The 18,054-nt window shown below is 35.2% G+C and overlaps 1 protein-coding gene and 1 non-coding gene across 2 annotated transcripts; one reads left to right on the forward strand and one right to left on the reverse strand.

The window, feature by feature from the left end:
• The first annotated feature begins 273 nt into the window (after positions 1–273).
• On the forward strand, positions 274–347 carry TRNAE-UUC. Its single transcript has one exon. It is a non-coding gene; the product is annotated as a tRNA-Glu (tRNA).
• Positions 348–729: 382 nt separating this feature from the next.
• LOC113352915 (non-specific lipid-transfer protein-like 1) lies at positions 730–1,697 on the reverse strand. Its single transcript, XM_026596665.1, has 4 exons — positions 1,431–1,697; positions 1,297–1,357; positions 1,094–1,193; positions 730–1,020 (listed from the first exon to the last, which is right to left on the reverse strand). Exons 1-4 carry the CDS (start codon positions 1,554–1,556, stop codon positions 939–941), a joined length of 369 nt encoding a protein of 122 aa, XP_026452450.1. The 5' UTR covers positions 1,557–1,697; the 3' UTR covers positions 730–938.
• Between the last annotated feature and the right edge of the window lie 16,357 nt (positions 1,698–18,054).

The following is an 18,054-nucleotide window of genomic DNA, read 5'->3' on the forward strand; positions in this document are numbered from 1 at the left end:
TACCAAGTGGATTAATATAATCAATGAATTTATTTATTTATTGTTAAAGGGAAATTCAATATTTTAACTTATTTTAATCGCCCCATATTGCCTTCTCTAAGTTGGATGAACAAAAGTATATGCCTGAGATAAACACCCTAGGCCTAAAACTAGGTAGGCTAGTTAAGGACTGAGAGAGTATATCATATTAAAGTTGCTTGTGCTTGCTTGGGAAAATAAGCAAGCCAAAACTATTTGGTAACGTATGCGAACAAAGGACATCTACCACAACAATCCATTGTAGTCCAGCCCGGTTAGGATACCTGGCTTTCACCCAGGCGACCCGGGTTCAAATCCCGGCAATGGAATTTTTTTTCTGATTCACGTTGCGTGACGTGAATATAGTTTTTTGTGAAAACTTGTCTTTGCAAGTAAGACAAAGAGACCCGTTGTTGTTGCTGTATACAAGTAGTAGTAATCTTTCAGCATTACACAAAACAAAGTAGATCCAGTTGTTTAGAGGAATGGTCATTACATTTGTATTTCACAACAACCCCCATCGTCTCCCTTTCTGCAAACTTGTAACAAAAAAACCAGTTTTTGTTTTAGCGATGGGGAAGGTTAACCAAATTTCCACAAACTGAAGCTGATTGAGCTATTACATAGACTATAATCCCATCTGCTTCAGAGAAAATACTGAATTTCAAAGTTGATTTAGTCCGAAATTCATCATGTTTCAATAACTTGTGATCAGTAACAAAGATATACCACAACACAAGAACTTGCGGGGTCTTCATTATTGGATTAACTAAGAAATGTTGTTACAGACTTCTTTCTAGTTCTACTACAACAAGCATTACAAATGAACCGATGATTCATCCATAGACATCTACCTTTGATGATCTCGGAAAACAAATTTTATTTAAAAGATTATAACTATCATTGTTTGTTTTCCCCACTTACATTTTTGAAGGCTTTGGGAAAATGTCAGGAGTAAACTTCTGTGCAGCACTCAAGCTACCCTTAACTTTCATTTTCCCCCTGCATAAAGAAAAACACCTACTGTAAATTCTTAATTTCATACAAAACCCACAATTTTTAAGCCAAAAATTACCTCATAAACGCAATTTGAGGGTTCATTTTTCCAGTGGCAACCTTAAGAAAATCATCATCCTGGAAGGAAAAGGCAGCATCTGGTTTTCCTTCACATGGCCCTGAGGTTTCCCAAAACACACCATAGGCATATAAATCAACAAGTGATTACAATTGATGACCAAAATTCAGATCCATTAAAACCAATTGACGAAATACCCTAACCTTTAGTAACTTCTCCTTTCTTCAAGTCAACAACAAAGCTTTCTTCATCAATTCCCATTTTCTGCTTACAAAAAAAACAGAATTAGGGCTTCAATTAAGAGAGAAAAGAGGGTATTAGGGTTTAGAAAGAGGACCTTAGGAGCGATGTTGATTTGATAAACGAGACCAATCTTTTTAACGAGGTCTTTACCAGCATCAGTAGCAAGATGAAGCTTCATCTGATCAAGTAACGCAGCAGATTTTAGGGTTGAATTCGCCATGAATTTTGACTTATGGTTAGCTAAAATGAGCTTTAGTCGCGGTAGAATTAGAATCGGAAGAACTAGAGAGTATTAACGCATTTATGAGGGAGTTGGGCATCTAGAAAGAGGGGGAGTCAAGTAATGTGGGTGGCTCACCTAAGCGGCAATTGGTTGTCATTTGTCACGCATCTCAATGTTTTCTGAATTTCTGATGCTCCAAACTTATGATTGACGTCGCTTTTTTGAGAATTCAGTTGCAAGGACCCGTATTTTGTTGGCCCATCTCGTAGGGTTGCACTTTTCTAAAACCGGTTAAATAGCTCTAAAATATTATTTTTTTTTGGTGAACCAGACATGTAAAGTTTAAGAACAAGACATGTAAAGTTTAATACTGTTTAAAGCTAAGAATATTAAATATATTGTTCTAATATCCTCAACTAGGTATTACACCTAACATTTTGTTTTTTAATAAAATAAATATTTACATAACAGACCAAAATATCCTCCCCTTAATTGATGTTTGTACTCCCTCCATCCCTATTATAAAGGCGGTTTTAGTAAATTTTGTAGTCCCATTAGATAGTCAGAGTTCTAGTTTCAAGGTTGTTTTTCTCTTTTATATCCCTATTTATGATGCATAGTTATCATACAATTTAGTTTTATGTGAGGTGGAGATTTATAGATCTAGTAATATAATATTTGTATTGGGATAGATGAGGGTAAATTAGAAAAATAAGAAAAAAATTATGAAAACCAAAAACTTCTTTATTCCACGAGATTTCTACTTCTCCGCCTTTATAATAGGGACGGAGGGAGTATAACATACTAAAATTAATGTCCCCACTCCCGTGTAGTTTAATACTTACATGACATACATTTTATTGAGGGGTGATTTAGAACAAATTCGAAAAAGTGCGATAAATTGTATGAATCAGCTTATCTGTCCAGAACTTGGTGATAAGCTCATTACCATTCATGAGTTTTCCTTGGGGTCTATACCTTTTCAGGAAAAGAATTAGCTTTATTCTTGTAGAAGACATGCTTGTGACGGCTAAAGTGGATAATAATAGCGGTCTCACCGAAGTTGAAGAAGACATGCTTGTGACGGCTAAAGTGGATTTTGAGGTGGCTCATCGTCGTCAAAACATAATGTTGAGACAAAATTAAGAATTAGATACTTTAGAGATGGTGATCATAACACCAAACATTTTCATCGAGTAGTGAAAGGTCATAGAGCTTTTAACAACATCAATAACCTTCGTATCAATAGACGTTGGACCGGAAACAAGGAAGAAATCAAGATGGGTATTGCAAATCATTTTGAGTTAGATTTTAAAGAAATTTCAAACAACCGTCCAAGAATCAAGAATATGTGTCTAAAGCATATTGATGAAAATGCAAGTATTTGGTTGGAGAGACCTTTTAGTAAAGAGGAAGTCAAGAATGCAATTAAAGATTTGGGAATTGATCGTGCTCCGGGTTCGGATGGATTTCCTATGAAGTTCTTTATTGTTTGTTGGGATTTCCTAAAAGAATATTTGATGAAGGTTTTCGAAGAATTTCATGAAAACAACGTTTTTCATTCGTCATTGAAAAATAATTTTATCGCGCTTATCCCTAAAAAGGTGGGTGTAGAGGAAGTAAAAGATTTTCGGCCTATTAGCATTATTGGGAGTGAGTACAAAATCATCTCAAAGGTTTTGGCGGAGCGTTTAAAGGTATACCTTCCTACTCTAATCTCAACATCTCAATCTAGTTTTATTAAAGGAAGACAAATTCTTGATGGAGTATTGATAGCATACGAGTGTGTGGTTCTAGATTTCGTCAAAAGTTATCGGGGTTGGTTTGCAAGATTGATTTTGAAAAGGCGTTTGATAATGCAAATTGGAACTTTTTAAATGAAGTCATATTCAAAATGGGGTTTGGTGGTGTTTGGAGGTCTTGGATTAGAAATTGCTTAACATTCTCAAAATTCTCGGTTGTTATTAATGGGTCATCTTGCGGTTATTTTGGTAGCGAAAAGGGATTACGTCAAGGAGATCCACTCTCTCATTTTCTTTTTACTATCGTTGGTGAAGTCTTAAGTTGTATGTTGAGCAAAGCACAAGAACTTGATCAAATCTCAGAATTTTCGGTCAAGGAGGGGGAACAAAAATAAATCACTTGCAATTTGCAGATGATACAATCATTTTTCTTGATGCTAAAAGAGAACAAGTTGATGCCCTTCGTTACCTTTTTCTTTGTTTCGAGATAACTTCGGGGTTGAAGATAAATTTCTCTAAAAGTAGTTTATTTGGTGTCGCGGTCGGAGAGGAAGTTGAAACCTATGCTAACATGTTAGGTTGCAAGTATGCAAGTTTTCCTAGTATATACCTCGGCCTCCCTTCGGGAGACAAGGTAGGTGGCACTCAAAAATGGGAAAGAACACTTGAAATTTGTGCGAAAAGAGTCACTTCTTGGAACGGAAAAACAATAGCAAGATAAGGTAAGTTAACTCTCATCAAAAGCATTTTAGCTAGTCCCCCTATTTATTATCTCTCTATTTTTCTTGCCCCATGCTCCATAACTAAGAAATTTGATAAAGTTGTGAGAAATTTCTTATTGGATGATGAAAATAGGAAAAGAATTCACAATATTGGTTGGAAATTGGCTTCAAAACCAAAATAAAAAGGTGGTCTTAGTATAAGAAGAACTAAGCAAGTGAACTCGACTTTGCTAAAAAAATGGTGGTGGCGTTTTGGTGTAGAGAAAGATGTGTTGTGGAGGAAGATCATGGTTGAAAATTTTGGAGAAACATTTACCGGTTGGGAAACTCTACAACCCAAAGGTCCAAAAGGTGGTAGCTCGTGGTTTAATATCTACAAAGAAATTGAATATTTAAACAAAAGTATTAGATTCAAGATCGGAGCGGGCAAGGGAACTAGATTTTGGGAAGATTCTTGGCTTGGTGAAGGAATTTATGTGATATGTTTCCTTTGGATTATGAAGCTTCAAGGACCAAGGAGTTTGTGGTGGCTAGTATGTATGAAGTTGGGAAAGGTTGTATAAGGTGGAGGTTTATGTCTAGGAAAAGATACGCTCAAACCATTTCAAGTGAAATAACATCTATATCAAATCTTCTTTCTTCCATATCTATTCAAGAAGGTGTTTTGGATAGCCGAGTTTGGGTCAGAAATAATCATGGTCAATATACGGTTAAAGATAGATATAGGAGCGAACAAGTTCAAGGTGAGCCAAATTTTCCAACCGGTGTTGTACGGAGACGGGAGTACCCTTGCATAATCAATTTTTTTCTTTGGCTTCTTTCTTATGATAGGATAATGACTGCAGATAAGCTTTTAATAAAGGGTATGGATGTTTCTAGTTTATGTTGTTGTTGTGATGAAAACGATGAGACTAGTTATCATTTATTCAATGAATGTTGGAGAACTCGGAGAATTTGGGATTACTTTGTTGAAGGATGCCGTTTTTCTTGGACTTACAATTCAAATATCACCATAAACTTAAAATCTTAGAAGTTTAATTGAGGTGATGAAAGACTTAGTCGAATTTGGAATAAAATTCCGGTTGTAATATGTGGTGCATATGGAGAGATCGAAATGCAAGAGTGAAAAAGCGGGGGTCTAACAACCTCACCCAATATTTCGCTTAGCAACCTGTATGGACTAACTCCAATATACTTTCAAGAGAATCAACTAGACAGTTAGACTCAATCTTAAGAAAAGTATATCAAAGAGTTATATCTCAATTTCTCAATTCAATCTGCAATCAAACAAATAAGAATTTGTGAGCCAGATTGAATATAAGAGAAATAACTTGAACGATACCAAAGACCAATGTTCAAGGATCAAACAATTTCAATAAACAACCAAAGGTCGGATTTACCAATTGATCGATTCAACGCACAACCTGTGATATTTCAATTATATAACAAAAAATAACTCGGAAAAGAAATAACACATACGCCAGAAGTTTTGTTAACGAGGAAACAGCAAATGCAGAAAAACCCCGGGACCTAGTCCACATTTGAACACCACACTGTATTAAGCCGCTACAGACACTAGCCTACTACAAAGCTAACTTAGGTCTGGGATGTAGTTGAGCCCTAATCAATCTCATATTGATCAAGGTACAGTCGCGTTCCTTACGCCTCTTGAACCACACCGCATTTGATTCCCTAAGATGATCTCACCCAAAACTAAGAGTTGCTACGATCCAAAGTCTAAGACTTGATAAACAAATCTGTCTCACACGAAAAAGTCTATTGAATAGATAAATCTGTCTCCCACAGATATACCTACGAGTTTTTTGTTCTGTCTTTTGATAAATCAAGGTAAACAAGAACCAATTGATAACCCAAACTTATATTCCCGATGAACAGCCTCGTATTATCATCACCTCACGATAATCTTAACCGATTAACGAAACAAGATATTGTGGAATCACAAACGATGATACTAAGATGTTTGTGACTACTTTTCAATCTTGCCTATCGGAGATATAAATCTCAAGCCAACCTTACGATTGTAGTAAATCACGATAGAAAACAACAAGATCAGATCACGCAACTATAGATAAAATAGTTGGGTATGGCTTCACAATCCCAATGAAGTCTTTAAGTCGTTAACCTACAGGGTTTCGTGAAAAACCTAAGGTTAAAGGAGAATCGAATCTAGCTTATGCAACTAGTATCACACATGAGGTGTGGGGATTAGATTTCCCAGTTTCTAGAGTTCTCTTTTATATAGATTTCAAATCAGGGTTTGGAATCTAAGTTACCTTGGTAACAAAGCATTCACTGTTAGATGAAAACCTGATTAGATTCAAGCTAATATCTTTCAACCATTAGATAGAACTTAGCTTGTTATACACAAATGAAATGTATCTTCATTTAGGTTTGAGTAACCGTACCTAAACGTGCACACTTAGTCGGTTCAACAATAGTCAACCAATGGTCAGCCATATGAGCACTTTCATATCAACCTTATTCATGTTTACCATAAATAGTTCAAATGACTCGAATGAAACTAGTTAGAGAGGTGTTCAATTGCATAGATCTCATAGAAGTATACAAGACACAATCGAAGCAACATATATTTTGATTCACTCGAATCAATTCATGAACATTACAACCACGGTTTGCAAAGATTGCATTCCTTATTATATAAATGTTTTAGTTCTGAACAAACCGATTTTAGAAAGCAACCAGCTTAAGTATGCAGACGGGTACGCATACTTAAGTAACCGTATTGAGTTTGGTTTTAACTTTAAAACTCCAGCAGAAATTCACGGACGTGAAACTTCCGCCAGTATGCATACGGGTACGCATACTTGCACGGATTTCCAACAACCACCAGTACGCGTATGGGTACGCATATTTTAGGTTCCCGCTTTTGGACTTTTACACAAATGTGAGAACACACTGGTTACTTGTTCTAAACTCTCATTTGAATCATTGAAACTTTCTTAGAGGATGTCAAAATAGTTGTTATTCACAAACTATTAGCATCAAAGAGATTTTCAAGTTATTGAAATAATATATGACTTTCATCACGAGTAAAGATGAACTTGGCTAAAGCGAAAGCTTACCAACACATATTTCGAGAAATAGATAAGCGAGATAAACTCGGCTTGAAATATCAAATGTGTATAACTAAAGTCTATATAGCGATACGACTTTTGTCTCAAATAGGAGATAGAGTAGATAAACTTTTGAGTGATAGATAAGTTCAAGTCTCCACATACCTTTTGTTGATGAAGTTCCATAAGTTCCCTTGAGTAGTTCTTCGTCTTCATTCGATGAATGCCGTGGAGTCTAAATGTCAACTACACTTTCTATCATAATCCGAGACTTAGCTATAAGTAGACTATAAATCAAGACTTATAGTTTTGGCAACTAAACTTGACAAACAAGATTGAGATAGCAACGCTTGCGAGTTCGACCGAGCAATGCTCTAACAATCTCCCCCTTTGTCAATTTTAATAACAAAACTATCAATACATATTTGAATACAAAATAATAAATTTTGTAGCTTCTCATCCAAATGCTTGATCTCCTTGGTTCTTTAACATTACTCGAAATCTTCGTCACTTCCAAGTACTCCAATAATTCCAAATGTGTTCAACTCAGCTATAACAATGAGAAAACAATAGCTCTGAATCATTGTTATACAGTGTCATAGTATTATTATACAACATCAAAGTTCAATTGTATCACAACTTTGACAACAATACTATGGTGATATGTATCATTCCCCCTTAGTCAATACTTCATCTCACATGAAAAACACTCCCCTTTACATAATGATCTGAAAACCATATGTATTTGTAGTGTGAAATACACATTAATTCTCCCCCTTATTGTCAATAAAATTGGCAAAGGTACGAAAACTAGTGGATCCTAATGAAAATTCCATAGAGATACTTCATGACCAAAAGAAAAGCACATGTCAACTTTTTAGATGCAACCATATAGCCGAAACTAAATGCATTCATCAAGGAGTTTATAAAGATACAACATAACCCCTATAATATTCCACAACCGCAATCCCCACAAAGATTTGGCAATTAAGCACAAGTTCAATCAATAACTCTCCTCCATAAAATGTCACTCCCGAAAAAACAACAAGAGCGACCTTACTTTCACAAGAAAAGAAGGATTTCTTTGGACATTAACAAATCACATGAATTTGTATCCAAAAATCTCAATTAAATTGACCACAAGAAAACCCATGATTAAATTAATCGGAAATACTCACATAAGAGAACTTACGGAGCCGCACAGTATTTACATAAAGATATGGATTAGGGAAGATCAATACTGCGGAATAAACAAAGATTCATTATATTTTTCATCAGTATTTTCACAATGACATATAATAGACTTAATCTTTGTAAACAAAAGTTCATCCTATCTTCCATCAATATTTGGATAATGACATAATAGGCTTAACTTTTGTTCGTCAAAAGTTCATTCAATTTTTTATCAATACTTGCATAATGACATATGGAAGACTTAACTTTTGACCACGTATGGGACAATCATAGTTCACGGACGCAAACACACATATCCCATAACAAGTTTCAATATATAAAACCATAAAGATTAATACTGCAAAATCATCTTCCAAATAAACTTTGGAATTTAAATAAATAAATATAAAAACATTGCAAGATGAAAATCATTGGAAATAGCTACGTGTACTCTAAATAATTGCTATTCCAAACCCTAGTTATCTTTCTTAAAATATAAGAATAAATTCTCATAAGAAGTTTCCTATATATAATGGAAAATAAGAGACAAGGAGTTTACTCATCATCTTCATCTTCTGAAACCATCCAAGAGGACTGAAAAATATCCATATCTCCCTTGATTTTTGGAAACTTAGTTGCAATCAATCACACTTGTTCTTGCACACAATTTACCCTTGAATTGATCTTACACACACCCTTGTGAATTTGTTGAAGAAGACTCAAGGTGGTAGGATCACAAGAGCTGTCAAGGGAATCACATCTTTGTCTTTTACACACATTCTCCTTCATACGTTTAAAGGTACAAGGGCGAACAAGTTTGGGTGTTCCAAGGGAGTTTCCAATTGGAGCAAAATAATGTGCATGAAAAATTTGTCCAATTAAGCAAGGGAAGCCTAATTTCTTGTTGGGTGAAGTCATCGAGACCATTTAAAAAATGATAAATCCACAAATATCGAGACTTGGGGTACCCAATTCAAGGAAACATACCAACTCCGCAAACTCGCGACTCCATCGAGAATTTTCAATTGTGGAGGGACAAAGATTAGAGATACCAAGCTTTTCGAATGACATCAAATCAAGACTAAGATAATTAGTGGGAAATTTTCCTTCATTCCAATCAACACTCTTGCCACAAAGACCATGTGAGATGGTTTCATATGATGGTCTTTCATCACTTGGTCTAGGAAGGAAAAAATTATCCAAAGGGATTTTGGTAATCCTTGAAATCAACTCTCTATCAACAAGAAACCTTTCTCTTTTGATCATGGTTTTGGATTCGATGTTCTCAAGATCAACATCATGAATGTTGGCATAAAAAATTCTTGTGAGAGCGTCAAAGCCTTCACAAAGACCATCACAGATGTTTCCAAGGTTATACTTTTCAAATCAAACCAAATCTTTTTTATGACCACTAGACATTTTCAACTTCTTTTCTAGAATAAAACCACTAGAAGAAATCCTTTCAAAGATCATACTACTAGAATCATTGAAAAATCTAATTCTAATAGAGTCTTGAATTTTAGGAAGAGTCATGCTAGAAGAAGATGAATCCAAAGTTTTTGAAACCTTCTTTGAAACCTTGAAATTTCCCATGAAACCTAGAAATTGAGAATACAAGGACAAGGAATAACTTACTTGATTTGCCTTGAAGATGAAAATATCCTTAGTTACTTATGAATCTCCAAGGATGGATTTTAATGGAGATAAAACATGAACCCTAGAAACATTCACGTACGCGGACAAGAGAAGGAAGAAGAAGGGTACGCGTACCCTACTTCTTTTAGACCCAATAATGGGCTTGGACCCGTTCATGAACCGAGACCCACAAAAGTAAGGCAGGATTTCTTAAAAAGTCTACCAATCAAGGTTCGCACACTGAAGAGATCAGTACAGTGCAGTAAAAGAATAGTAGAGAGACTATATTACTTTAAGTTAACCTTTGAAAGAAGAAGAAAAAGATTTACAAAGTAAATTAACCCAGACAAAATAGTCAACCGTTACTTGCCCCACATCAAGTTATATACAGATGGGGTAAAGCCAATCTTTTTACCAAGAGGCCAAATGTGCAGAGAAATTCTCATGCAACTTTTCCGGTTGATATTTGTGAAATGTATCAGAAATATAATTATAGTAATGATGATATTCCGGGTTAATAGAATTTTTTGAATCCTTTTTCTTATACCCAAGAAAAGACTTTTTCTGAAGATTAGAACCTACGACGAACTCGCCATAAATATTTTTATCAATTTCACATGAGTTGGAGGTAGGTCTAGTTCGTACATCATGAATACATGATTTGACGGGTGCATAAATTTTATCAGAATGATTCTTATTCTTAAAGGAATTAAGCTTTTCTAAGAATTTAAAAATGCTTTCAAAAGCTCTAAATAGATCCTTGTCAATTGATACATTACGACAGTATTCCTCATAAATATTAAGAGTTAATCTAGTGATATTCCATATCTTTGAGCGTTGAACACGTTTTTTCAAAACATTCTTCTAAGAAGAACTTTTAATTTTTCTTTTAGATTGTTTCTCATCATCTAAGTTTTCCAAGGTCTTATATGAAGCGATATTATCACAAGAGACCAGAGGTCTAATAAATAATCTTTAAACAATATTTACGGAATTATGGCGTGCGTTACAGATGCCAAGAGCAAGTTTCCTAATAGAGTTTCCTATAGGGAAAAACTTTAGAAAACAATCAAACACAAACTTATCAGGTTTAGAGTGTTTGCCTGCTTTGATACCAATTAAAAAAGCGGGGTTCTAACAACCTCACAAATACTTCTCTTAGCAATCTGTATGGACTAAGTTCAATATACTTTCAAGAGAATCAACTAGACAGTTAGACTCAATCTTAAGAAAAGTATATCAAAGAGTTATATCTCAATTTCTCAATTCAATCCTCAATCAAACAAATAAGAATTTACGAGCCATATTGATTATAAGAGAAATAACTTGTACGGTACCAAAGTGCAATGTTCAAGGATCAATTAATTTCAATCAACAACTAAAGGTCGGATTTACCAATTGATCGATTCAACGCACAACCTATGATATTTCAATTATATAACAAAATATAATGCCGAAAAGAAATAACAAAGACAACAGAAGTTTTGTTAACGAGGAAACAACAAATGCAGAAAACCCCCGGGACCTAGTCCATATTTGAACACTACACTATATTAAGTCGCTACAGAAACTAGCCTACTACAAAGCTAACTTCGGTCTGGAATGTAGTTGAGCCATAATCAGTCTCACACTGATTAAGGTACAGTCGCGTTCCTTATGCCTCTTGAACCACACCGGATTTTGCGCACTTGATTCCCTTGCTGATCTCTCCCACAACTAATAGTTCCTACGACCCAAAGTTGAAGACTTGATAAACAAATCTGTCTCACACAGAAAAGTCTACTGAATAGATAAATCTGCCTCCCACAGATATACCATGAGTTTTTTGTTATATCTTTTGATAAATCAAGGTGAAGAGGAACCAATTGATAACCCAGACTTATATTCCCGAATAACAGCCTAGTATTATCAATCACCTCACAATAATCTCAATCGATTACCGAAACAAGATATTGTGGAATCACAAACGATGAGACGAAGATGTTTGTGACTACTTTTCAATCTTGCTTATCAGAGATATAAATCTCAAGCCAATCTTACGATTGTACTCAATTGCGATAGAAAAAAACAAGATCAGATCACGCAACTGCATATAAAATATTTGGGTCTGGCTTCACAATCCCAATGAAGTATTTAAGTCGTTAACCTACAGTATTTCGTGAAAAACCTAGGGTTAAAGGAGAATCAACTCTAGCTTATGCAACTAGTATCACACAGGAGGTGTGGGGATTAGGTTTCCCAGTTGCTAGAGTTCTCCTTTATATAGATTTCAAATCAGGGTTTGCAATCTAAGTTACCTTGGTAACAAAACATTCAATATTCACCGTCAGATGAAAACCTGATTAGATTCAAGCTAATATCTTTCAACCGTTAGATCGAACTTAGCTTGTTATGCACAAATAAAATGAATCTTCATTTAGATTTGAGTAATCGTACCTAAACGTGTACACTTAGTCGGTTCAACAATAGTTAACCAATGGTTAGCCATATGAGCACTTTCATATCAACCTTATTTATCTTTACCATAACTAGTTCAATGACTCAAATGAAACTAGTTAGAGAGTTGTTCAATTGCTTATATCTCATAGAAGTATACAAAACACAATCGAAGCAGCATCGATTTTGATTCACTCGAATCAATTCATGAACATTATAGCCACGGTTTGCAAAAATTGCATTCCTTATTATATATATGTTTTAGTTCATGAACAAACCAATTTTAGAAAGTAACCAGCTTAAGTATGCAAACGGGTACGCATACTTAAGTATCCGGATTGAGTTTGTTTTTACCTTTCAAAATCCAGCAGAAATTCACGGATGTGAAACTTCCGCCAGTACGCATACTTTAGGTTTCCGGTTTTGGACTTTTACATAAATGTGAGAACACACTATGTTTATATCCAAACATGGTTACTTTTTCTAAACTCTCTTTTCAATCATTGAAACTTTCTTAGAGGATGTCAAAATAGTCGTATTCTCAAACTATTAGCATTAAAGTGATTTTCAAGTTATTGAAATAATATGACTTTCGTCACAAGTAAAGATGAACTTGGATAAAGAAAAATCTTACCGACACATATTTCGAGAAATAGATAAGCGAGATAAACTCCGCTCGAAATAACAAATGTGTATAATTGAAGTCTGTATAGCAATACGACTTTTGTCTCAAATAGGAGATAGAGTAGATAGACATTTGAGTGATAGATAAGTTCAAGTCTCCACATACCTTTTTTTGATGAAGTTTCACAAGTTCCCTTGAGTAGTTCTTCGTCTTCATTCGATGAGCGCCGCGGAGTCTAAAGCTCAAGTACACTTTCTATCCTAATCCGAGACTTATCTATAAGTAGACTAGAAATCAAGACTTATAGTTTTGGAAACTAAACTTGACAAACAAGTTTGAGATAATAATGCTTGCGATTTCGACCGAGCAATGCTCTAACAAAGAGTCTTTGAAAACAAAAAGAAAAATTTGGTAAGCCTCATTAGAGACGTTAAACTACAAGCGTTCTTTTGGGCGGAATCGAACACAAGTATGCTAGGTCTAACGGTGAATATGGTGATTGCTTTATGGAACTCTTTATTTCGGCCTTTATGAACTTGATTTTTGTTGTTTCGGGTTTGGCGAATTGCACTTCACTTTTTTGTTCCTTGTTGTAGTCATTGGGTTGAGGTTCCCTTCTTAAGTACCTCTCTTTTCAATGAATTTTCTCTTGACCGATAAAAAAAAAGCAAAAACAAATGACTCATTTATTATCCAGTACATAACTTTAACTATACATGTGCTAATTCTAATTACTTAATTACCATACACTTATGTACCATAACTCTAAGCAATATGATATATACTAAATAGATGGCTATAAGATTAGTTGATAAACTTCAAATAAGCAAAGCAAACATTCACCAAACTAAGATATTGAAGATTGAATTGAAAGTATTATTTTCTATTATTCAAAGACAACCAAAAGAAATTGCAGTTACATATTTTATAACAAAGACGAGTCGAGTAAAAGAAAAATGTTTATTGATGTACGATGTATCAATAATTACAACATAGAAGAACACCAGTGACCAGCCATTCCTGCCATTTGTTGCTGGTTGTGGTCATATTTGTGAATAGTTATGAATTAATTAGGAAATTCATAACCAGCTTAACCATACCAAGGGCATCAACAGTAATAACCACTTTAACAGTACTCCGTCTTTTCCGGACAAGATTACTAAATTAGAGGTAGCAAACATGGAATTTAGGATTCTAGTTCAGCTTATAAAAATACATGATCGTAATGCTAACTTTAGGATAAAATAATATAAAACTAGTTTCAATGATTTAAAACAGAATTCAACCATTTTCATCCTAGGTTAAACATGGTTGGAACCATTTTCATCCTAGGATTTCAGTTCAGCTTATAAAAATACATGATCGTAATTCTAACTTTAGGATAAAATAAGAAAAAACTAGTTTCAACGATTTAAAACAAAACGAAACCATTTTCATCCTAGTTTAAACATGGGGAAAACCGAATTCAACCCAAGCTCAAACATGGGTGAAACCAATTTCGTCATAGATTAAACATGAGCGAAATGAATCCAACCCAATTTAAAACAGGGTGAAACCAATTTCATCCTAGTTTAAATAAACGATGACACAAAATCGTTGCTTGATTTAGACGCTGCAAAAATTGGTAGTCATTTTGATTGCATGGTTTGGTATATGAGTTTATGTAAACCTACTAGAGTAACATTTTGACAAAGTTTGCATTACATACCGACTGCCAAGCAAGAAGAGGCGTGCGTATATGTACAACTAATCACTAGCCAAGCATTTGTCAAAACAAATATGATCATTATTGATGGATGACGATGCAAAAGTGCAACTATTAGAAAAACAAAGTTGGTGAAGTTGCAAACAAAACTTATATTTTTAATACCGGATCATTGGTTTATAGGACTATGAAACAACTTTGGTGATAAAGAAAATGATATCAAACTTAAAAAAGTGTAAACAGGATGAAAACCATTTTCAACCCAATCTTTCATCCTTGTTTAAACATGTGTGAAACAAATTCAACCAATCTAAAACGGGATGAAACCAGTTTCGTCCTTGTTTAAACATAGTTGAAACCAATTCAACTCAATCTATAGGTAGACTAAAATGAAAAAAAAAAATCAACCACTTGTCAATTCAATCAGCAAACTAATGTGCGTCCAGGTACATTAACAACGAGAATTATATGAAACCAAACAAAGTTCAACTAATTTGTGGTTAGATTATACCCAGTTCGATTTATCTCGTTAAGAAAATTTAATCAATATGATAATTTTTCAGATACCTCGATTTTTAACAGTTGTTGGATTTTAAATTTCTACCATGTCGACTAATGTTTTGAAAATGTTTGTGTTTCCTGAGGCCATTAAGTTATAATATCGGCATGGTATTTGAATACCACCCTGCCGGCTTCTTATTAGTCGACACTGTATGGATTATAGACCTTGCTGACTAATTGTGTGAAAAATCATTTGTATTTCCTGTGTTCAGACTTGTTATAAGCCGGCATGGTAGTTGAATAAGACCCCGCCGACTATTTATTAGTCGACATAACTTGTTGTGGTCTTCCCTGCCGACTAGTTGAATTTTTTTTAATTCTTCTTGTTTAGGTTGCAAAAGGGAAAGAAGAAAAGTGTTACTCCTCCTTCAAGACCTCCTCGTGTTGGTGACAAACTCCTGACTGCAACACATCGAGGGGAATTCGTTGAGCCGGGAACGCTCAAGTACTGTGAACGGAATGATTCCCAACCACCAACGGAACCAAGTGATTCAGATGAAACTCCAGATAATAACCAATCAATTCCATCTGGTATAAGAGGTAACGATCATGATATTGTTGAAATAACTTCGGCTGCTGGAGGAGATGGTGAGCATGATGATGATGATCAAGACATGCCACATGTTGAAGGAGGTAATGGTGATAACAATGATGGAGATAAAGATTTTGATGGACAATGTGAAATTGTTGAAGAGTAAGAGGATAAAGAAGAGGAAGAAGGTGGATAAGAAACATGTCATGATCAACAAACTCAAGCTGCAACTGCAACCGGAAGACCGAAGAGGGTTATCACTAAACCAGCTGATTCCCATATGCTTCCCAGTCACTTGAAGGTGCAACTGAAACCAGATCAACCTCCACCAGGGACCCCAGAAGATGTTGAACATGTTATTTTTAGATACAAAGACTCATGGACACATGAAATCCATGGTGCTATCGTAAGTAATCTCAATAAAACTTTGTTTTTATTTAAGTGTATATATCTTAAATTTGCTTCAAGTGTTTGTATTTGTTTTAATTTTAATTTTGTGCTTATCAACATGCGAGTAGCCTTGGACAAAATGACTGCAGATGAGGTAATATTTGATCCATATTGAGATGATAGAAATCAAGGTATAATCATAAGGAGAGATGATGTTGCATTCTACTACGGTCCCTTGTTTTACCCCCAAGCATTTTCAATGTACGATCCACATCGGGTAATGTGACAAATGGGTTACGTCCAAGAAGAACCCCATCCCAGTAATGATCTGTTCTTTAAAGTGCAGATGGCAGGGTACAACACATCCCAAAAAAGTATTGCGCCGTTTACACTCCATCACCAGAAATTTCTCATTGGGACGAAAGATGTGACCGTAAAATCGATACGAGTCTTTTGGACGAGGTGACCGAAGGTCATGAAGCTCATGAAAATTACATGCCGTGGTACTAGGGTTTTGCTCGTCCTACTGTGAGTAGGTAAGAGAATGTTGAACAACCGGCTCGTAAGAGGAAGATGCCGCCGAAAGACCCAACAACAAGTCTTAAGAACTTTGTAAGTATTTTAGACTTGCTCTTATTGTTCTAAGATTACATTATCGAATTAGCCTATTAATTTTTTGTTGTTTAATTAAAAATATAAGGAGCATTTGAAGACCCTTGTAAAGATGATGTGTTGCGCGAGAGAAAGATGAGAGCCTTTGTCGATTGAAGAGCAAACTAAGCACATTGACTATGCTAACAATGTTGACAATGAAGATGCCATTGAAATGTTCCAGCATGCTAATTTGAACTAAAGAGGGAAGCACAATCCCAGAGGAATGCTGAAAAAAAGAGTCCCGTAACAAATTAAGTGCTAGTGGTCATCGCGAAAATGCTAAACGGGGGCGTGGTGATGGAAGTGGTAGTGCTCATGGTCGTGAATGAATGAATTTCTAGTTTGTTTCTTTATGTGTTAGACATTATGTCAAGGTTAATGGTTGGACAAATGTTTTTTTAAGGTTTATGGGACATATGTTTTCTTATTTTGGACAAATGTTGGATTTCTAGTTGTTGAATGAATGGTTTGTTTAGCTATGTTAAGTTTCAATAATTCAGCCGGCAGGGTCTTAAATGAATGGTTTGTTTAGTTAGGTGCCGACTAAACCAGAACCGGCAAGGTTGTGAACTGGCAGATTGCCGGCCATGAGAGCAGAAATGGTGCAGTTACTAGGGTCGACAGAGTAATAAAACTACGACCTTGCCGACTGTATAATAGTCGACATTCTAATGACCAAATACCTTGCAGACTATATACAGAAGAAAATGACCTTTGCCTGTGTTGCAAAAATCATAAAGTCGGCAGTGTAAGAAAATTACGACCTTGCCGACTATGTGTTAATCGGCATTGTAATGAACAAATGCCTTTCCGAATATATGTAGAAGAAAATGACCTTCTCCTGTGTTACAAAAATCATAAAGTCGGCAGTGTAAGAAAATTACGACCTTGCCGACTAGTAATGGTCGACATATGAAGGAAACAACAACCTAGCCGGTGAGTTCAAATTTCAAAATTTTGCAAGTACAACTGCATTGATTGACTACCCTAATGGCCAAATTTGGGCACCATCCTATAAATACACTAGTTCTCTCTACTAAACAACACACGCCTATTTGCATATACTCTCAAAAGCTCATATCATAATCTAATCTTTCTAACTCTTCCAATACCTCTACATACAACAATGGCATCATTTGATTCAAATGAATATCTATCCATCACCAAAGCATGGTACGCAGAAACTCGAATCAAAAATCAGTCCTCCGTAAGGGTAGATGCCGAA

Source organism: Papaver somniferum, chromosome 2, assembly GCF_003573695.1.
Source record: "Papaver somniferum cultivar HN1 chromosome 2, ASM357369v1, whole genome shotgun sequence".
In the NCBI taxonomy this organism is placed as follows: domain Eukaryota; kingdom Viridiplantae; phylum Streptophyta; class Magnoliopsida; order Ranunculales; family Papaveraceae; genus Papaver; species Papaver somniferum.